General features: G+C 56.1%; 1 protein-coding gene across 2 annotated transcripts; it reads left to right on the top strand.

Annotated features, from left to right (window-relative positions):
- Positions 1–2480: 2480 nt before the first annotated feature.
- On the top strand, positions 2481–8473 carry FAM174C (family with sequence similarity 174 member C). 2 transcript variants are annotated; one of them, XM_063358009.1, is made up of 3 exons: positions 2481–3127; positions 3649–3765; positions 4360–8473. In XM_063358009.1, exons 1-3 carry the CDS (start codon positions 2640–2642, stop codon positions 4361–4363), a joined length of 609 nt encoding a protein of 202 aa, XP_063214079.1. In that variant the 5' UTR covers positions 2481–2639; the 3' UTR covers positions 4364–8473. The 2 variants fall into 2 exon arrangements, with proteins under 2 accessions (XP_063214079.1, XP_063214078.1); XM_063358008.1 differs by having other exon boundaries at positions 2616–3127; positions 3604–3765.
- Positions 8474–21274: the final 12801 nt, after the last annotated feature.

Here is a 21274-nt window from a genome sequence, read left to right as displayed (position 1 = left end):
CGGGGCTTTACGTGTTCTGTGGAAGTTACTAAGGCACAGAGCAAGAGAACTCAACTCTCCTTGCAGGAAGCTTGCACTCTGGGACTGATAAAATATTTAATTTCTTCTGGTCTGTTCACCTTTACCTGCTCTCCAGTAATCTCCGAAGTTACGGGGAGGGTTTTCAGCCTGTTTGTTGGAGTATGCCGTAGAGATCGAGCTTCGGTGTTTTCTCCTGCCCGGTTTTAAGTCCCATCTTCAAAACGGACCATCAAAAAGTTAAAATTAGCCAAACTGCCCTTTTCTTCCTCTTCTGTATGCGTAGAATAATTTGTTCTGAATTTTTTATTCACTTGCTGCCTGGTCCCTGTCTTGTAACGGAGTCCGAGGAGTGCTGGCTGCTGAATTCCTCCACCTCCTCGCCTCCATCCCTTACATGCCGTGGATTGTAAGAATTCTCCGAAATAGTGGTGGTGGGTGTTTTGTGATGCATCACACTAACTCAAACCGCCCTTAAACATCTTTTTGCCCTTTGGGCTGTCATCTTTACACCCTTGTCTTGCCATGCTGCTCTGTAGAGTTGGAAGCACCTTCCATTACTTCGTTCCCGACGCTCCGAGCGGCGGCTGGTGCATTTTGGGGCTCCAAAAGGAGCCCTGCCTTCCTGAGACCTGCCGTACCGGGCTCCAACTGTGAACCCATGCTCATGAAAAATGAGGTCTCGTTCTCCATTAAATGCTGGAAATGCAGCAGCTCAGTAACAAGGAGGATTTATTCTGCCAGGGAGGCCGACAGCTGTGAGTGTATTTTTGGCAGCTTTGAAGAGAATGGGGCAGGAGACAGCAATGTGATATGTGAAAGCAGAGAGAGGGTTTCTGATGGTCTCTGCTACTCTCCTTTCTGGGTTAAGAGAACACAGCTGATTGCTTTATCCTGCTTTTTTTCTCCCTTTACTTCCTCTGGCTTTTGGTTATGCTACACCCAGCATGAAGGACAGTTTTTTAAGAGCAGCATATGATGCAAAAAAAAAAACTGCTCGCGCAGCCCAAAAATTGCCTTTGAAGAAATTAATGCGGGTATCGTGCCCGGTTAACAATTCCTGCTGCAGTGTGTTTGAAGGGCAGAACTGCCGGCGTGTCCTCCGCGCCGCAGAGCTGGTGGGTGAGGAAGACTGCGGTGGTTTCCCGACCTGCCGAGGCGCAGCCGCCGCTCCTGCTGTCGAACCGGCTCTCCCGAGCCGACGGGCGTGACAGGGGAGGCCAGGCGCCTAGCCAGCAGAAATGAGCTAAATTAATGGGTAAAGCTTTAAAAACTCGTGCTCTTAATACGAAATTTCTCTCGCTGAGGGGGTCCCAGGCACAAAGGAATTCAGTCAGGGGGCCAGCGGGGCACTTGCTCCCCAAAAGCCATTGATTTCCCCGTGCAAGAGCCCTGGGGCGTCTGTGCGTGTGGAATGAGAATGATGATTCCCAGCTTGCTTCCCAAAACCTACTTTTTCTTCTTTTCTTAACCTTCCCCCCCCCCCCCCCCCCCCCCAAATTATCTAAGTGAAGGGGTTTAAAAAAAGAAACCAGCTGACACACTTTTGGGGGCTGTATCTAGCAATTCCCTGGTGAGGATTTTTGCATGCTAATGAAGGAGGATATTAAATAAAGGGGCATTAGAGTGTGAGAAACCTTTGCTGATTAAAAAATGCAGTCGGGTGACGTTTAAATGAATTCAAACTGAAAACACTTACACAGCGTTATTTGAAAGACCTTCCCAAACAGGATGCCTAGATGCTTAAACGCAGGCAGGAATAATTAATAGGTGCAAAAAAGAAAAAATAATAGAGGCCTAGTTTGAGGGGCTGTTATTTTGGCATCGCTAATTACAGCAGTGATTTAATGATTTGTTGCCGGGGTGGGTTGAGGGAATAGCTTACCTGTGGGGGCTGGATGTAAAATGCCGTCATATTCTTGGGAAGGTGCTTGTGTGCTGTGGGCCTGATGTGATATTTGCTGGGGGGTGATGTATTTCCAGCCAAAATGCCCTTTTTCTTCAAGTCCAGGCAGCTCCAGCCCCTTCCTGGAGAGAAAAGCTCATGGTGGGGAGCAGAGCTGTGCTCCAGGGTGGCCGACAGACTTGGGTCCTTCCTGAGCTCCTGTGGAGAAAGAAGGCGGTTGTCAGAAATACTCGAAATGCTCGTTTTTCAAGCAGTGGTCACCCCCGGCTGGGAAATTGCCATCGTGGCAGAGGAATGGTGATCCTGAGGGTGAAAATGGTGGCCCTGAGGGCGTGAGTCTTGCTGTGAGGGGGGGATGGCGGCCCTGAGTGAGAGAATCTTGTGAGGGAGAAAGGGTAGCCCTGAGGGAGAAAGGGTGGACCTGAGGAGGGGAATGATGACCCTGAGGGGAAAATGGTGGCCCTGCAGGAGTGAGTCTTGCTGCAAGGGGGAGAACGGCGGCCCTGAGGGGGAGATGGCAGGCCTGAGTGAGGGAATCTTGTTGTGAGGGAGAAATGGTGGCCCTGAGGGAAAAAGGGTAGCCCTGAGGAGGTTATGGCAGCTGCGAGGGGGGTAATGACGACCCTGAGGAGAAAATGGCAGCCCTGAGGGAGAGAGTCTTGCTGTGAGGGGGGGACGACGGCCCTGAGCGGCAAATGGTGGCCTTGAGGGAGAAATGGCGACGCCGAGGCGGTTGTGGCAGCTGTTGTTGAGGGCGAATGGCGGCTCTGAGGGAGAACGGGCGTTGCGAGGGGGAACGGCGGGCTCTGCGCGTCCTGGGCCGGCCCGGAACGGCGCTGCCCCGGAACGCGCCGTGCGGCTCCGGCGGGCCCGGTCGGGGCCTGCGCTGCGCCGCACCGTCCCGCCACCGCCTCGCCGAGGCTCTGCTCCGCCCGGCCCGGCCATGGTGCGGCCGGAGCCCCTCTGCCTCCTCCTTCTCCTCCTGCACGCCGGCCGGGCCGCCTCCCCGGCTCCTTCGGCCACCCCGATCCCGCTCAACGGCACGGAGGCGGCGCGGGCGGCGGGGAACGGGACGCGGCCGGGCCCGACGCCGGGGTCGGTGCTGCCGGCGGGGTCGGGGCTGCCGGTGCTGAAGCGGGCGGTGTATGTGCTGAGCGCTCTCTCCGCCCTTGCCGCGCTCTATTTCCTCCTGAGGGCGTTCCGGTGAGTGCGGGCCGGCCCGGTACCCTTCACCGGCCCGGTGACACCGGCCTGGTCGTCCCCCCCCCCCGGCCCAGCGACACCAGTCCCGCCCCCCCCCCCCCCCATCCCCCGGCCCGGTGACACCCTACCCGGTACCCCATCCCCAGCCCGGTGACATCCGGCCTGGCCCCCCGCCCCGGCCCGGTGACACCCGGCCCGGTCCCCCCACCCTGGCCCAGGGCCGTTTCCCTCCTTGCCCCGGTCTCCCCTGGACCCTGGGGTTGTACCCCGTTATCCCGGGATCTCCCCTCCCTCCCTTTGCCAGGCATTTCCCTGTGCATCCAGCGTGTATAAATTCACACCACTGTTAATTACCAAAGGTAATGAGCAACGATAAAACTGCTGGTGCCTCTGTTTTTGCCCTTTTTGGCTGATAAAGGCCCCCGCAGACCCGTGCTGTGGCAGCAAACTCACCCTGCGCTCTCTCTGTCCCTCAGCCTCAGGTCGGAGAGACCCCGAAATGAGCCCAAAACTCGTTCCAGGTTGAAGAAGCCTCAGCGGAAGAAGTACGGCCTTCTGTCAAATTACGACGAGAACATAGAGATGGCCTCGTTCGACAGCGACGAGGACACGGTGTTCGAAACGAAAAATCTGAGGCGGTGAGCAGGTTTTTTGTATGTTTCTCTTTCCCTCGCGAGGGGCTACAAGGCCTTTTCTAAAGGCGTGTGAGCTTTGGCACGGATCCTATAAACAGATCTGCATAAATTAAACTTCGGTGTGTGGTCTCTGCGTGTTGGCACACAGACTTTATCTCGCCTTTCTTCATTTTCTGACCGAGCGCACTGGGAAGGACGCACCGTACGCCTGTTCGCTTTGTGCCTTGTGTTTCGCAGGCCCGTGGGAGGGAGAGCCAGCGCTCCTGCCCAGCCTGAGCCTCCCTGTGTGAGGTGGGAAAACAAAAATTCCTGGTTTTATTCTCAGTTTAGGAATTGCTCCCAAGTCACATGGCAGCTAAAACTCGCAGATGTCCCATTGGGATATCCGTTCCTGCTTTCGCAGCGATGGGCTTTCAGCCCGTGGATCGTGCAAGCTGGATTTCTCTGGAGGATGTTGTTCTAAAGCCGAGGAGGAATGGAAGCTCGGCGTAGCTCGCTGCCTGGCCTCCCAGCTCCCCCAGCTGTTGTGAGGTCGGTAGTGATCTGTCGCCTTGAATGTGCTCACGCTGACGCTGGGTGTCTTTTTTTTTTTTCCAGATGATTTGGGACCAGTGCCACGAACTGCGCAGACTGACCAAGGGGGCGCAAGTCCAGTGGAATCACCTTACCAGTGCTCAAGTTTTATTTTTTTATAATTGCTTATAATGACTGTTAATTAACAGTACAAACCCTTCCATAGCTGGGGCAGGGGAAAGGGGACCAAACCTGTTTTCTTCACACGCGTTTTTGGGGAAAGGTGGAGCTGCGAGCTAAATGATTGGGTGCTGTTAACGACCCGGGGGGGGTGCTGAGGAAAACGTAACTCCCAGATGAACGCTCAGCTTTTGAAATCTTACCGCTCTGGCCTCAGGTGCTGCGGCTGTGTCTGCTGGCCTGTCAGCATTTTATAGGTGTTCATATCCCTCTCCCTGCTCACCGTGGCAGTCAGCTGAAATGTCAGACGAGAGGATTCCGTTTGCGGGCTGATCCTCTTTCCTTCGTGCACTATCAGGTTAATTCTTTGGGAAGCGTCTCTGTAATCAACGCTGATCTGGTGGGAGCTGGGAGAGCTCTTGTCTCTTATGCCAGTGGCGAGTTTTATAGTGTGTTGGTTCAGAGAGAGAATAGCTTTGGGAATGAGTTAAATGCATCAGTTTTCTTGTAGTTGCGGGGTTAGTGGTGTAGTCACAATACAGGTCATTATAGGGGTTTACAGGAAAGACACATTTACAAATGAAAGGTGCCTCTTAGCCCAAAGGAGCATTTCTCCAGAAGAGCAATCGGTTGTGTAGTCTGTGGGGCTGCCAGTGTTCACGCTGCTCTGCCCAGCTCCTGTGGCGTGTTCGCCAGAGAAATGTGTTGCTGCTTCTGAGCTTCTGCATTTGGAGCTGCTGGTTCTGTCTGAGATCAGCCGAGGAAGAGCCAGAGCGCTGCCGTTTGGGTCGGGGAACCTCAGCTGCTGGTGTGATGATGGCCGATTTCCGAGCACCTGAAGACTGGAAGAGGAGGACCCGAAGCCCTGTGAACTGCGATTCTTAAACATTCTTAGACATCCCTGGCTCCAAAATAATCTCTTTGTGAAGGGTACTGGAGTTTCACTCCATTTGCTGGTACTCGGGCTGTGCCCCACTGTCAGCCCAGCAAACTGGGGTGTTTCTGGGCAGCCCATTGTGTTGGTATTTGGGTTCTTTTTGTGTGGGACCAAATGCGAATGTGTTAGAAGATCATTGTTAGGTGGATCTGCTGCTAAAATGGTGAAAACTGCTTGCAAAGTGCTCCTGTTTATGGCACCTTTTAGCCTTGAAGGGAAGACCCTTCCTTGAAAACTATGGGCAGAGCAGAGCTGCGTCCTTCAGCCCCACTTCCCCCCAAAACTGGTAGTGCCTTTGTTAGGAGAACCCAAGGGAGTTCCCCTGCGGGCCAGGGCGTTCCCTGCTTGACCTTACCTTGAAGATGAAGATTGAGAATGTCTTTGGAGTAACGGCTCCTTTCTCCTGGTTAGCAAATCCCCCGTAGATAAGGGGACAAAACTGACACTTCACGAAAAGAGCAGGGCAGAAGGGATAGCCTTATCAAACAGCAGGGATGGAGGGTTTTGCTGCAAGTCACTGGGGAGCTGGGGGGGGGTCTCGCTGCTGCCCTGAGATCCCTCCCTTCAGGGAGAGGTGTCATCCTGGTGCTCACCCATGCCAGGGGGTGAGGTTTCCTGGAGAAACGTCACCCCAGGCGCTGGCAGCTCTGTCTTGCACACGTGCAAAAGATTTTTTAAAGATATAATATATATATATATATATATATTTTTAGTAACGCTGTCATGTGAACGCAGCACTTTGGATGTGCCCTAATTTCATATCATTTGTATCCTTTCATGCTTCTTTTAGGTACTTTCTGCTTGTTTAGCTGATGCAGAGATGAAAGCCTTCGCTGCGTTCCTCTGTGAGAACAGCGGTAATGGCTAAATCTGGCCGTTGCTGCCCCTCGGGTGATCAGAGCGGTGGGTTGTTTGATTCCTGGCAGTGTTATCTTCCTTGATCCTGCACCGTCTGGCAGGTGTGTGCAGACACTGATCACAGAATCACAGAATGGTAGGGTTGGAAGGGACCTCTGGAGATCAGCTAGATGATGATCGTGGAGATCTGCCTATTATCTGATAACTTTCTCTGGCACTTCAACCCCCTCTGCAAAGTCGTTCCTTGCTTTGTGCCGAAGCCGGGCGAGCCTGGCTGTAGTTCAGTCCACCGACCTGCCCCGGCACGACACGTTCGTCAGCCTTTCTTTATCTGAGGTGATTAACTCCATCGTTCTTCAGGCTCTGCTCTTCCTTGGACTGATGGGTTTTGCAATTTTGAAGTTTCCTTCACCTTGCAGGAGTGGATGATTTTTTTTTTCGTTTTTTTTTTTTTTTTAATGTTAAGAGTTGAATGATTTGGATCAAAGAGAAGGGGACCTCAAGCCGGAGGTCCTGCCACGAAAATAGTTTTGATAGAGTTTGATTTTTGCTGGAACAGGTATTTGGAATTTGAGCAGGGAAAGATGTGGAGGGATGCAGGCAGAACGCGTAACGAGGTCCCCATTCTGGTGCTGTGTAGGCAAATGATAACGAAGTTGAAGGCCCGGAGGGTGTGCCAGCCCGCTCTCTACGCGCCACGTACATGTTTCCAGAGCCCTTCTGCTGGCTGTCTTTAAAGGGGGGTGGGTTTCATCACGCGGAGAATAAAAACATGATTGCGGGGCTGTAGCGTAGCGTTGTTGTCGCTTTTATTCTGATCCTGTTTTGGCTGGAGAGAGGTTTGAGCTGTAATCAGTGACCCTGGGTGGCTCGTTCCATTTTCCCCTGGAGCGTCTTGTATCTTGGAAGCAGCCGGTGGTCTGGGTTTGCGCTTCACGGGCCAAGACTTTACATTCCGTCTCCGTTCTCAATCATGGTTAAAGGCGTCTTCTGAGAGGAGAAAACAAAGGTGCTGATTACAGACTCCTTCAAGGACAAATCTGTTGCTCAGCACAGCTGTTACTGAGCGCCGTTTCTCCTGGAAGAATAAATTGAAGCTATCGCAGGGGCTTCTGCTCGCAGCGGAGGGACGGTGAGCCCATGGGCAGTCAGCGCCAGGCTTTCGAGTGAGGGGGAGATCTTGCTAATAATAGTGGCTTTTAAAGCCTTGCATTTTGTTTCCATAATAAGAGAGAAGTTCAGTAGTTACCCGAGTCATAGTTTTAGTTACTTTATGTGTATTTGATACCCATGTTGATAACCTCTCTGCAACGGTTAGAACTCCTAGCAGTTTTTCAGGATAGATTTAAATACGCAGATGCAAACAGATGCCTGTGTGCTCTGAGCCAGCTCCGGCTGCATCGGTGCCGGGCTGTGTACGAGTACGTGCCGCTGCTCGGAGGAACGTGTGTCTGTCCCTGGGCAGGCTGGTGCCTCACCGGCTGCTGCTGCACTTTTCTTTCTCCCAGAGGGAATCGGGGTGTTGGTGGGAGCCTCTGTGGCCACCAGCTGCCCTCCACTGTTGGCCTCTGCGGGGCTCCTGACGCCCCTCGCCAAAAAGCTGTCGGAGCCGGTGAGGACTGAGAGCGGAGCGTGCGGTTCCCTGCGATGCTGCGCAGTCACAGGCCCGTGTGTGTGTGTGTCACGAGCGGCTGCTCCTCCAGAGTTCGCTTGAAACAATCACTGTTGTTTAAGCCAAAGCCTAATTTCAAAAGTTTACGTAATTGCCTCTCTGATCTTCTTGGAGGGCTGCATCGAATCCTCCGCTGTTGATATTGAACTGCTAGGCAAATCGACGGGACCGTTCCGCTGAGGTCGACTGAGATCGACTGAGAGCGATGTGAGCAGCAGCTCTCTATTGTTAATAACGTGCTTCTGCTTTGTTTCGTTTGTACACGGGGCCGGAATGGGATCTGCGGCGTTAAAGTGCTGGGAGAGGGACCTGTGGTCTGAGCAGATTGCCAAGAAGTCAATAAACCGGCACTCGAGTGCATTGTGTTGTCTGTGCTCTCAGAAATGGAGGAGCTCCTCTTTCACCCTCCTGCTTGAATTGTTGATTTATCTTTAAACGGCAACCAGTCCTGTATTGATTGATTGTTTTACTTTCACTTACAGCGTGTCCCCCCCCCCCCCGCCTCCGTTGTATCTCCAGACAAATGAAATAAAGCATTCCATTTCACCCCGTTCCTCCGTGGCAGCGTGCTCGGCCGCCGGCGCTCGGGGTTGTTTTCGGGGCCGCCTCGCGTTGCTGCTGAGCCAAGGGGATGGTGCTTTTGTGGATCCTTTCTCTGCTCGGCTGCCCTCGCCGAGCATCACCCTGCTCTTACACCGTCAGCCCTTCCTGGCTGTTAGACCCACATTTCTCTCTTGTTGCCTGCCGCCCGCCTTCGCCCTTCATCTCGGGGTTTGTTTCAATTTTCTGAAGTCTCCTCCCTTTCCTTTCTCCCCATTCTCACATTAATCCCTGCTCTTGTACAGGAGGACTAAGTAAAATCCCCGCAAGGGCCATCCCAGCCTCTCCGCAACAGAAGAACCAAGTGACGTTTCGCTTTTTGGGAGTCGGGAAGGAGAGGCTGTGCCCTGGCTGGGGACGTCCTGGCTCCTCAGCACAGAGAATTAAAAGCCCGAATGGAATTAAGGGCGTTCCCTGGTACTAACATCTGCTTCTCGTCCGTCTTCCAGATGTGCAGACGAGTGGCGCTGAGGAGACGAGAAGCCAAATTCCCCGTGTCCCGCTCTGCCGCCCCGCTCTCCGGCCGTGTCCCCGTGTCCTGCGCGCAGGAGGCAGGTGGCTGCAGGCTCGTCCTGGAGCGTGGCACAGCCAAGAAAGAGGCTTTCCTTTGCTCCGTGTTTTAACCTTCTTACTGGTAGGGGCTTCTGTTGTGCTGTGCGGAGGGCAGCGGGTGTCGGGGCCGGGCAGGAGAGGGGCCGGTGCGCGGGCGAACCCTGTAGATGGCACTCACAGACCGAACATGCCGCTGACGGGGGCACTGCCAGCACCTGGCGAAGCTGAAAATAAATCCTGATGCTTGAAAAAGGGCAGCTCTTCCCTCCAGCAGCTCTGGGAGCGCGGTGGCGGCGCCCTCTCGGGGGCTGTGTCCCCCCTGGCCTCGGGGAGCAGCAGGGTTTGGGGTGGCTCTTGGGGAGCTCTTGTGTTTCTCCCAGCTGCGGTGGTGCTGCTGCCCCCGGGCTTTACCTCCGTGGGCTTACCCCAGCCCTGTCAGTACTTGTTTGCAAAGGCTTTTTGCCATTCTGGGGCAGACAAAAGTTTTCAGATCCCCTAATTTGATGGAATTAAGCTGTATCTCCCCGCTCGGAAGGCTTGTCTGTGCAGAGCGCGGCGTTGGCTCGGGCTGGGCCAGGGCTTGGCACGAGCCCCAGCGGGACCCAGCCAGGCCCGGGGTTTGCTCCCTTCTCCTCCGAGCCGTGTTTCCCGGTCCGTGTGCGGCACAGACATGTGAAAACCCAGCCCTACCGCAGCAGCACCCTTGGGCACGCACCTGGCTTCCCCTGGGGAGCGAGCCGTGCAAAATTAACTGCAGCAGGGCTTAACGAAGGAATGGAGGGTGTTCACCATGGCAGCGATACGGGCTCGGCATCGCGCTTTCGAGCCCTGGTCTGTGCGAGAGGCTGGGATGGGATTCAAACCAAGTGCTGCTTCTTTTTCAGGCTGAGGGGGCTGAAAATTAGCCCCAATTAGCACTAATGGCCGTGGCCTGTGCATGTTGATCAGCGGCAGACGCGTTGTTCTCCAAACCATTTCCCTGGCCCTGTTCTCTCTCTGCTCCAAGCCCGAGCTCTCACCTCTGCCGAGGTCTCCAGCTGGGGACGGCGCTGGCTGGGATTCCAGTCACAAACGCAAGCTGGCGGCATGGATCTGCTCTGAATTTATTTTAAACTCCAGTTAAAGTGCTCTCTCGATGCTTTGGATGCAAATTTCCTGCCTTGAAATGGGAACTGTGGGCCGTTGGCTGAGCCTTGGGAAGCTCTTTTGATTTCACCAGCCTGTTTGCTGCCGCAGCGTTGTCACCTCGCCGCCGTGCTCCGCGGAGTGCAAAATAACCTCTGCCGCAGGGTGCCGGGGGAGGAACCACCTCTTCTGCGGGCACAGAAAAGCACTTCTCTGCCACTCCGTAGCCAGACCTGTTTTTTAATGAGGGTTCATGTATAAACTTGGGGGTTTTTTTGGGGGGTGGTGTGTGTGTGTGTAGACAACAGTCTGTGTGTGAGTTTTCTGGTCACTGTGTGGAAGAAGAGATGCTCTGAGTCCCTTTGGTCACCCGGGGAGGTGAAAAGAGAGAAGCGTAGCATTTTGCTATGGGTAAAGGATGTTTCATTCATGGATTTGAGTTCTTCCTCAAGGAGGGAGATTCCTCTAGCACTGTAAAAAAGCTCGGCTCTTAGTAGGTGGCCGTATCTGTGCGGGCAGATCTCCATCCCCTGGGTCGGGGACCTTCCAGCGCTCCGTCTCCCTGATGTCCCCGCGGATGCCCCGGCCTCTCGGTCCCCTCCTGTGGAAGGGGTTATTCTGCTTCTTGCCGTTCACCTGGCTTCACGTGGGTCACCGCGCTTTAGTCGTCACCTTTGTAAGATGAGGAGAGGTGAGGACCGTCCTTCCCGGCTGGCAAACGGGGCCGGGAGCCACCGTCGGGGCTGGGACCTGCCGCCGTGGTGCTGAGCAGCGAGGGGCGGCCCCCGAGGGGGAAGGAGATGAGCGTGGTGGTGGTAAGAGATGGCAAGCGTTTTGTTCGATTCGTTGCTCATACGCTCGCTGAGCGGCTCTGGGGACGTCAGGGGTGACTGCGGCTCTGGGACGTGGAATTTCCACGCGCGCAGGGTTTTAGCTGCGCTTCTGATTTTGCTTCCCGTCTTTCCAAAGGTGCCATCAGGGTCCCTCCGAGCCCGGGGGCTCTTCGCAGGGAGCGTCCGGGGCGGTTTTCCTCCCCAGATGCTGCAAACAAGATGGTAGACTTCATCCCGCGGTGCTCTGTGGGTACCGGCGCCGCACTGAAATCGCGGCTCCGTGTTTGTTGTGGAATACGGGCTGCACATTGGGAAAGTAGCTGGAAATATTTGAAAACCCGCTGTAGAGTCTCCTCTGATGTCTTTTCTGTTCCGCTCAACAAAGCTCCTCTACACAACTAGCAGGATTCTTCTGTATAAAAAATTAGCTTTACTTAGTTGGCTTTTTGTCTAAATCCTTCTTCTGATCGTGATTTTTTATTTTTTTTTTTCCCCTTCCATGATGGAAAGGTGAATGGAAGTGGCACTTCAGCCACAAAAGCCCTTCCTTTAGAAACGTCGGTTGTTTTTTGTTTTAAAGAATTTTAAAGGGAGCTTTGCAGGGGAGAGTGGAGGAGCGTTTTCTTTTTAAGTTACACTGGGGAATAAAAAATATAAAGGAAAGAAATGATCATAACCGCGCTGGCGCTGGAACAATATTTTTTTTCGAGTACCAGAGCTAATTGAAGAAGGAATTCGCACAACAATTTTTGCAATCTAAGGATGAGTAAACATTAAAGGGGACGCGCTGCTTCTGATGCATGCTAATGTGTGACTGCGCGCGTCGGAAGGCAGAAGATGGCCCTAAAATTAAATTCAAGATGAACGTCTCAGATGTTGCACTTCAGTGTTTTCTTCTTTGCGTTGCCAGATGAAAGGCGCGAGCTGAAGCCCGCGTCCAAGGACACCTGTTGAGAGGATGAAACTTCAATGCACCTGCGAGATGAAATCGCCAGAAAACGGGGCTGTCGGGTCCGGTTCGGTGGAAGTGCTTCATCGGGCTGTGGGATTGCTGTGGATCCGTGCGGATCTGCTTCGCTTCCGCAGGGTTCCTTACGGATTCGGAGACCCCCCCGCCCCCGCCCGTGGAGAGGTGCTTGGAGACAATTACCAGCTGCTTTAATTAGTTTCTGGGATGGAGGGAAATGGGCTGACGTGTTACAGCACATCACATCAATTGCGGCTCTTGGGCGTGAAGTGGTTTGTCTTTGCCGGCAAATCCAACTGGAACGGCACCGAACCTGCGTGTGAACGTTGGCTGGCGTGGGCCGATGCCTCCTCTTGGCAGCTTCTCCTGCTTTCCATACGTTCCCGCGCTGGCCACGCTGCCACCCGCAGCTATCGGCGCTCGGGGATGCTCCTGCTCTCTTTGCAGTCGGAGTCACGCTCCCGTCTGCTGCTGAATACGAGCCGGGAAAGGGAAGGGTTGAAATTTGCAGCTGGAAGAGACCGTTCTGTTCAAGGCGCTCAGCCTCCCACGCAGTGACAGCCCGTTTCTCCTTTTTTTTTTTTTTGTGAGTTGTGAAACTCGAAGGTTTCCCTTGGAAAGGGTGCCAGCCTTCGTCTGAAACGCCCGAGCCATGGAGCGTTTACCGCACCCCTGATACGCTGCCAATATGTTCTGGTGGTTAATTACTCTCGTTCTTTTAAAGAAGAAAAAAAAAAAAAAAAAAAGAAAAACCTGATGTACTTAAAATAATCCTAATCGTTCCGTTGTTCAGCCGGAGCTGAGCACACCCTACCCCCTCTCTCTGACAGAAGTGGTGTAAAAACCGTTTCTGATGGTGAAAAACCTGATTTCACGTGGGCCGTGAAATGCCCACAGCCAAAATGGGCATCGAGGCTGTGAACCAGCAGCTGGGGGTTTGGAGCCTTCGGGGGCGTCACGGTGCTCTTTTACCCCCCTCAGACCCCGGGCAGGGCCACGGAGGGGCTCATCTGGCGCCGCCTTCTCCAGGGACATCCCGGCTGGGGTCGGCTCTTCCAAATAAACACAACTTTCGGCTCTCCGTACTTGGTGTTTGCTCAGCCCGGGACCATCCTGCTGGTGACCCACAGGGTCCCCGAGCCCCGTCTCTGCCCCGCCGCCTCCTCGGGCGCTCTGCAAAGCAGCTCCCGTGCCCGCGGCCACCCTCGGAGTTGTCACCCGGCTCTGGAACGTCCCCCGAGGGCTGCGCGGTCGTAATTTGTTCGTTTAGCTTTTACGTGCGTGAAATCTAGACCTTCTCCCTGCGTTCAAAGCAGAGGCCCCCAGCCGCGGTCCCCGGGGTCGGGGCAGCCTGGCTGGGCTCCCCCCGGGCTCCTGCAGCCGTGGGTGTCCCCGGGGAGCGATTCCCAATTCCGGAGGGCCGTTCTCCCGGAGGGATGGAAGGGTTGGCTGTGGCACCGGGCTGGGGAACCTCGTCATATAATGGGGAATCTCGAAAAGGAGGAGAAGGACGGCGGCAGCGTGGCCGTCATTGTGTGCAGTTGAAGGCACAGCAGGACCCGGCGACGCGTCGGTTCAAATTCTCCGGTACCGGGGTATATTCTGATCTCTCTTATTTTTTTGGGCCACCGTTATTTTAATCTGCCTTTCGCTCACATCAAACCCCCTCTTTCTAAAGAATGCAGAGAGGTATTAGGTTTGTGCCCTTTGTGATACGTAGCAAAGGTTTGACGTAGACCGCTTTTTTTTTTCTTTTAGAAGTGCAGGGTTTTTATCCACGTTACAACATTAGCTTCTCCGCAGTCGTCATTTTGGCTTCTCGACGGGCTTGGGTGAGTGGACTGAAAACGGTTTCTGTGTTTGTTAGAGGAAGGGAGGAGGATGTGTCCTTAATGAAGGTTCCCATCCCTCTCACACACGCGTGTCCTGGTGGCTGGGGCCGCTTTGGCGAAAGCGACGTTCAAACCAAAATAACTTTCTTCACCTGAAACCGTCAGGAACGTCCCCGTTGCCTTGTGAGACTGGAGGGGTTCGTTCTGCACCGCTGCCACCGAGGGGGGTTTGCCTGGGGGCCCTGCGGGTCAGAGCCAGCCCTGTTTTAAAAGCTGTTTGTGGCCAGCAGAGTGCGGCCAGCAGGTGGAGGGAGGTCATCCTCCCCCTCTGCTCTGCCCTGGGGAGGCCGCACCAGGAGCGCTGGGTCCAGTTCTGGGCTCCCCGGTTCCAGAAGGACAGGGAACTGCTGGAGAGGGGACAGCAAAGGGCTGCCAAGATGCTGAGGGCACTGGAACACCTCTCTGATGAGGAAAGGCTGAGGGATTTGGGGCTTTTTAGTCTTAGATCTTTAGATCTTATCAACGCTGATAAATACTGCAAGGGGGGGTGTCAGGAGGATGGGGCCAGGCTCTTCTCAGTGGTGCCCGGGGACAGGACAAGGGGTAACGGGCACAAACTTGCCCATGGGAAGTTCCATCTCAAGACGAGGAGGAACTTCTTTGCTGTGAGGGTGGCAGAGCCCTGGCACAGGCTGCCCAGAGAGGTGGGGGAGTCTCCGTCTCTGGAGACATCCCAACCCCGCCTGGCCGCGTTCCTGTGCCACCTGCTGTGGGTGACCCTGCTCTGGAGGAGATGGTCTCCAGAGGTCCCTTCCAACCCCGACGTTCTGTGATTCCCTCCAAAAGCAGGTGTTTTCCACATAGAAAATAAGGCGGAGGGAACCTTTTATTAAACGGAGGAAGGATTGAGGCACGGCGAGAACTGCTTTGCCGAAGGGCATGCAGGGAAGTGGCGGCAGAGCGGAGAAGCTCAGCGAGATCCTCGGGTCTCAGCCCCGCGCCTGCCCCGCTCCATTTTAATTCCCTACTCTTGGGCTGCCGGCGGCGTCTTACGGGATAAGCAGGACTTGGATTTCCAACCTCTTAAAAGAGGCGATTTAAGGAGATTTCCAGGGGAGCGGAGCTGCCGGCACGCTCCGCAGCTGCCTCCCCTTCCCCTGCCTTTCCCCAGGTCACCTCTTTGCGCTGAAGATGGTTTTTTTTCTCCCCCTTTTCTCCATCCACGCGCTCCTTTTAGAGGCTCTTTGCTCTCCTCGCTTTCCCACAGCTCAGAGCCATTCTCCCAGCTTCAAAAGGTTTACTAATTACCCTAATGAGGTCAGGAGAGACCAAACGGCTTCTGTGACTTAAAACGGGGGTGGGAGGGATTTGGATTGGGGGGGGAAGAAATATCTTGGCTGGTGCCTACGGGAGGCGTCTGCGGGAAGGTGGCGTCTCCACCCCCCCACCTCGCGCTCTCCCATCTCCCGCAGGAAAAATCAAAAAAAAAAAAAGAAAACGTGGACAGAAGGTCTCACACGTATCAAACAGCTTTTAAAAAGAAATTCCTTTCGCCTGTCAAAAGAACAAACAGATAACACCGAAAACTGTCAGAATTAGTGTTGGAGTAATTGCGGAAGCTCTCCAAGGTTAATGCTCCATTAGCGAACAGCTCTCACGCAGCTAAAAGCCGGGACGAGACAGGTTGTCAAAGGCTTGCTGGAGATTAAAGAGCTGCGTTCCCAGCCTAAACTCTCTGGTGGATGTTGTTTGGAAGGGGAGGGGGTGGGGGGGGGATTGTGTGTTTGTGGGATGAAGATAACACCAGCCGGGGCTCGCGCTGCCGGGGCATGGATGGAGCAGCGTGACCCCGGAGCGGGAGGAATGGTTTTCAGACCCGGCTGAGGTCCCCGCTCCCCGAGCCGTGGGGTTTCCGAGGGTTTCGCCCTCATTTAAACGCCCCACAAATTTTTTTTTAGCCCGTTTTAGGCCAGGTTTAAAAGCAAATCCCGAGGGCGGTGCCGGCCCCGAGTCCGCAGGCGGTCTGAGACCCGGCACGGAGCATCCTGCTTTATTCCCAGCTGGAGACGCGCTGGGTCCCCGGCAGGGAGCAGGAATGGGGGGTGCTGGGGGCCCTGCCGGTTGGGAAATGAATTCTGGCCGGGCGTCAGCCACCCCCCTGGGATTTGTAGCCCACGGGGCATCGGTTTCAAATTGGATGGGGGCCTGATTTCATCTCCCAGGCCAGCGTGAGGCTCGTTTCAATAGAATTGACCTTTTTTTTTTTTTGCTGGAAGAAAGGAAAATTGTTCCTAGTGAGGCAGCACCCCCTGTGCCCCCAACATTGCCATGGGGGGGGGGTTTGTGGGATTTAACAGCGCCTGGGAGGACGCAATAGCGGCTGCGGGATCGCCTTTTCGCGTGGGGCCGGGTTTTCAGCATCTTCCAGCGAGGCGGTGACCTCTCCTGATGCCTGTGGGGCTGAGCTCAAGCCTTTCACTCCCTTCGAAAGCCCGGCTTTGTCCGGGAGCGCGTTACCCAGCGCCGAGGTGGGTTCGGAGAGTGGAAAGGAGGCGGCTGGACCCGTGCAGCCTTGCAAATGCCGTGGCGAGGACTGGCCCCAGCCACTTCCATCGCAACTTCCCCACCTGTAAACAAACACCCGCTCAAAGGAGCCGGCGGGTGCCCGCTGCCGCTCTTGGTCTGAATGCGGACAAGGCTGGCGTGCCCGTGTTCTTCGTCGGGGCTGTCGCTGCTTTTAAAGCTGTTCTGATGGTGTTACGATAGCGCCCGAGATCCCCACCGCCGCGTCGGGGCTTTGTTACGCCGGGTGCCATGCGCGCAGAGGCGGAGAGCCGCCCGTCCCTGTGCCGTGCTGGGGGGGGAAAGGCTGAAAAGGCTGAGGAAGGGAATGGAAAAGGGGAGGGGGGAAAAAAAAATATGAGGTAGAGCCTCGCCGAAGGGGCTGGCTGGAGAGCAGCGTGGTGCCGCGGCTCCCAAACCCGGCCTGGCTGATGTGGGTCCAGAGGAGGCCACGGAGATGATCCGAGGGCTGGAGCATCTCTCCTAGGAAGACAGGCTGAGAGAGCTGGGGGGGTTCAGCCTGGAGAAGAGAAGGCTCCGGGGAGACCTTCCAGCCCCTTCCAGTCCCTAAAGGGGCTCCAGGAAAGCTGGGGAGGGACTCTGGAGCAGGGAGGGGAGCCATGGGACGAGGGGGAAGGGTTTTAAACTAGAGCAGGGCAGGTTTAGATTAGACATTAGGAAGAAGTTCCTTGCACTGAGGGTGGTGAGACACTGGCCCAGGTTGCCCAGAGAGGGGGTGGAGGCCCCATCCCTGGAGACATTCAAGGCCAGGCTGGATGAGGCTCTGAGCGACCTGATCTAGTTCAAGCTGTCCCTGCTCACTGCAGGGGGTTGGACGGGATGGCCTTCAGAGGTCCCTTCCGACCCAACACATTCCATGATTCTATGATTCTTTCTCCTGGCTGGAGCCTCGGCCGTGGAGGAGACGCGGCTCCAAGCGGCAGGGACGGGATGTCCCACGGTACCCGCAGGAATGGCTGCACCCCGCGCAGGCGGGAGGGGGGTCCCCAGCCCCGGGTCCGGCTCCGGCACAGCAGGACTGCGGGCGATGGGCCCGTGTCTGATAGCAAATGGCTGGGAGTTCACTTGAGGGAGGTGAGCGAAAGGCCGGGCTCTTGAAACGCACCGCCGCCAGCGAAGGAAATGAACAATGTCATAATTCGAGAATTAAATCTTTCCTGTTCTTTTCTTTTCCTATCCTGATATAATTTGTAATGATTAGACCTGGGGTGCAGCGCAACCAGACAATGCCAAGTCGTCTATACAAGAGCAAAACAAGACTCCTGCACAGACCCTGTCTCTTTATTAAGTTGATTTGCATTCATAATCTTCATTTGCCGTTATTATTTTTCCCCCTTGTGCTTAGTGAGTGATATTAGCATAAAGTCCCTTTTTTCTTGTTTTCTATTCACGCTCAAGGTCAGAGACTTAGTGAGACACCGACGAAAACAATCTCTTCCTCACCCTCTTTTAATTCTTTGCAGAAACATGTCCTGGGGATTTTAACATAACAATTGCTGGAAAAGGAGGGGGGGAGACCCGAACAGAGCCCTGTCTGTGCTGGAAATGGAGCTGCCCAAAAGAGAGATGCAAATCCACAAAAAGGAAGGAGGGGGGAAATGGATGCGGGAGCAGCTCCAGTCCCGCTTCGTTTCTCTTCCGTGGCCGAGCTCATCCATGGATGGGTTTCCTGGAGCCGCCGCGGAGCGGACGGCGCAGGCAGGGGGCTGCAGACACCTCCGGCCGTGCCGGGGTCCCCAGGGACAGCCCAGTCCCGAGAACCCCCCCGCTCACCTGCCGACGCCTCGCCGAGCCAGGAGCACCCACCGGCACACCGGGATTTTGCCGGGGCACGCTGCGGCCAGGTCGGTGTTTCCCGGCTGGGGCTTGGGTGCTTGGCTCAGGGTGCCGAGGAATGTCCTCGGGGAATGATGCTTCCCTGGGGGCCGTTCTCCTCCTCAGCTGGTTTCTCGTTTCAAAGCCCGGCGGGCGCAGGGGCGCCCCATTTGGGAACCGCGTGGGGACATAGAAGAGCTGGAAGGGACCTGTGGCCACCGTCTCCTGCGGCCACCATCTCCTGCGGCCGCCATCGCTGGGTCGGCAGCCTCCACAAGGGGCTGCTGGGGGCGATTTCTGAGCTTGGGAAGGGACAGGGTCAAGCAGAGGAAGCCCCAGACCCCCCCAAGTCCTGCTACTGAAGCCAACCCCCCCAAAGCCATCCCCCCTCTGCTTCCGAGCCCCGCGGCGGGGGCACAGGCATCGCTCCCATGGCCGGTTGTGGGGACAAGAACAGCCGAGCCAGAGTCCGGTTTCACCCCCGTTAGAAGATTAAAGGAGGAGGAAAAATAAAAACCTCAGCCCATTGCTGAGAGACTGGCACGGAGCAGCCCCCCCCTGCCCTGGGCAGCCCCTTTCCCCCCTGTACCACGGAGCAGTCGGGCACCGGCTGGTTTTTGGGCTGGTTTCCAGCTCCTCGGCGGCCGCCAAGGGGGTCTGACACTGGGGTGGGACAAAAAGGGGGGACCAGGGCTCTGGCTGCGCCAGTCGGGTTCTGCTGGAACCAGTGTCGGACGCCCCCCCCACCCCCCGCCCGGCGTCGGTGAAACTGGGCATGGAGGGGAAAATCCCCTTTTTGCAGGTTATCGGTGGTTTTGGTGGGGAGCGAGGAATCGGTTCCTTTCCCTGGGCTCGAGCTGCGGTGATTTTAACATGTCTCAAACCATGTGAGTCTCTTGTCTTGGCCGCGAACGCTTTGACGCGGGATGTTTCCAGCCTGGCGCGGGGGCTGGATGGTGGCAGATGGCGGCTGCTGCCATTAATGTCCCAAACGCTCCCGAGTGACCTGGCTGGGAACGGGGAGGGATCGACATCAGGAGCCGTGAAACATCTGATGGCCGGACTGGAAATGGGGCTGGAAAGGCTGGCGGTAGCTGGGATACGGATGCTGTCTGGGGGTGCGAGCGCAGAAATATGTCTTATTTCACAGAATTGGTAGGTTGCTGTATTTTTTTTTCCTGCGGATGCTTCAGGGCGTGCGGCGCTCGGCTGCGACGCGGGTGTTTTCGTGCCCCTTTAATGCTTGGCGAAACAGTTGGAGCCGCTGCCTCTTAATGCCCCAGCAAAGCACGGAACGCTCCAGAGCGGAAAGAGCATGCGAGGGAAAGGAGGGCGGCGGAAAAAAAGAGAAGAAAAAAGGCTGCGAGGACAGACAAAACCAGGGAGAAGTCGTCCTTTTCCCTTTCTCTCTCTGCACACACCCGGTCCTCGCTCTCGGGGTGGTGGGGCGGATGGATGGGATGGATGCTGAGGGTGTCCCGTCCCCCAGCTTCTGCGGCTCCTGGGAAGGGCTGTGCCTCGCTCACCGTCCCCCAGCCGCTGGGCACGTGGCACGGGAAGGAGATGGCCATGGAATCATGGAATGGTTTGGGTGGGAAGGGATCTTAAAGATCATCTTGTTCCAAACCCCCCTGCCCTGGGCAGGGACACCTCCCACCAGCCCAGGTTGCTCCAAGCCCCGTCCAACCTGGCCTTGAACCCCTCCAGGGATGGGGCAGCCACAGCTTCTCTGGGCAACGGCTCCCCGCCTTGTCCCATGGCTCCCCTCCCTGATCCGGAGTCCATCTCCATCCTTCCTGGAGCCCCTTTAGGGACTGGAAGGGGCTGGAAGGTCTCCCTGGAGCCTTCTCTTCTCCAGGCTGAACCCCCCCAGCTCTCTCAGCCTGTCCTCCCAGCAGAGGGGCTCCAGCCCTCCCAGCATCTCCGTGGCCTCCTCCGGCTCCGCTCCAACAGCTCCGTGTCCTTCCTGTGCTGAGGACTCCAGGGCTGGACGCAGTGCTCCAGGGGGGGTCTCCCCAGAGCGGAGCAGAGGGGCAGAATCCCCCCCTCGCCCTGCTGCCCACGCTGCTGGGGATGCAGCCCAGGCTGCGGGGGGTTTCTGGGCTGCCGGCGCATGTTGCCGGCTCACCTTGAGCTTCTCGTCCACCAACACCCCCAAGTCCTTCTCCTCAGGGCTGCTCTCCAGCCATTCTCTGCCCAACCTCTATTTGTGCCTGGGGTTGCCCCGACTCGGGTGTAGGACCCTGCCCTTGGCCTGGTTGAACTTCATGAGGTTCACACGGTCCCACCTCTCCAGCCTGTCCCGGTCCCTCTGGATGGCATCCCACCCCTCCAGCGTGTCAACCGCGCCACACAGCTTGGTGTCATCGGCAAACTTGCTGACGGGGACACTCAATCCCGACGTCCATGTCACTGGCAAAGATGTTAAACAGCACTGGTCCCAGTACTGACCCCTGAGGAATGCCACTTGTCACTGGTTTCCATGTGGACATGGAGCCGTTGACCACAACCCTCTGAGTGCGGCCAGCCAGCCAGCTCCTTATCCACCCAGTGGTCCATCCATCAAATCCATGCCTTTCCTTGGTCCCCGGGCCGGTGGGGCGAGGGATGGGCCACGGACGCTGGAGGGGGGCGCTGGGGTCAGATGCCTGGGTTTTGTCGGCCTTTTTCTGACCTCTCTCATGGTCTCTGTCGAGCGCGATGGGACCAACATCCACGGGGAAAACGCCTCCCAGCCCGCGCCGTGGGTCCTGGCTCGCTCTCCTCGGCCTGTCCGTGTTTCCCGAGCTAAACCGAGGGAGAGGACAAGGGCGGGGGGGCGTAAAAAAGTAGAGAGATCCAAAGTTTTAACCCAACAAGGCGGCAAAGTTTACGTCTCCTCCCGAGCGGCGCCGAGGGGGAGTCGCCGGCTCTCCTGTCGTTAATTCAAGTCATTAAATTTCCTGCGCTGGGGTGTATTCCTCCCCGGCGCCGCTTGCCCTGCCTGTTTGATCTGTAAGTACCAAAAGTACCGCCTGGGGCTGCCACATCGGCATCCTCGGTCGC

Source organism: Chroicocephalus ridibundus, chromosome 22 (assembly GCF_963924245.1).
Source record: "Chroicocephalus ridibundus chromosome 22, bChrRid1.1, whole genome shotgun sequence".
NCBI classification, from domain to species: domain Eukaryota; kingdom Metazoa; phylum Chordata; class Aves; order Charadriiformes; family Laridae; genus Chroicocephalus; species Chroicocephalus ridibundus.
This window is presented reverse-complemented; position numbering and strand designations above follow the sequence as displayed.

Excerpts from the sequence above, each read along its gene's own strand:
- FAM174C (XM_063358008.1), top strand. The coding sequence starts at position 2,640 with ATGGCGACGCCGAGGCGGTTGTGGCAGCTGTTGTTGAGGGCGAATGGC. Across the intron at positions 3,128-3,603 it reads TTCCTCCTGAGGGCGTTCCG|CCTCAGGTCGGAGAGACCCC; the intron begins GTGAGTGCGGGC and ends TCTGTCCCTCAG.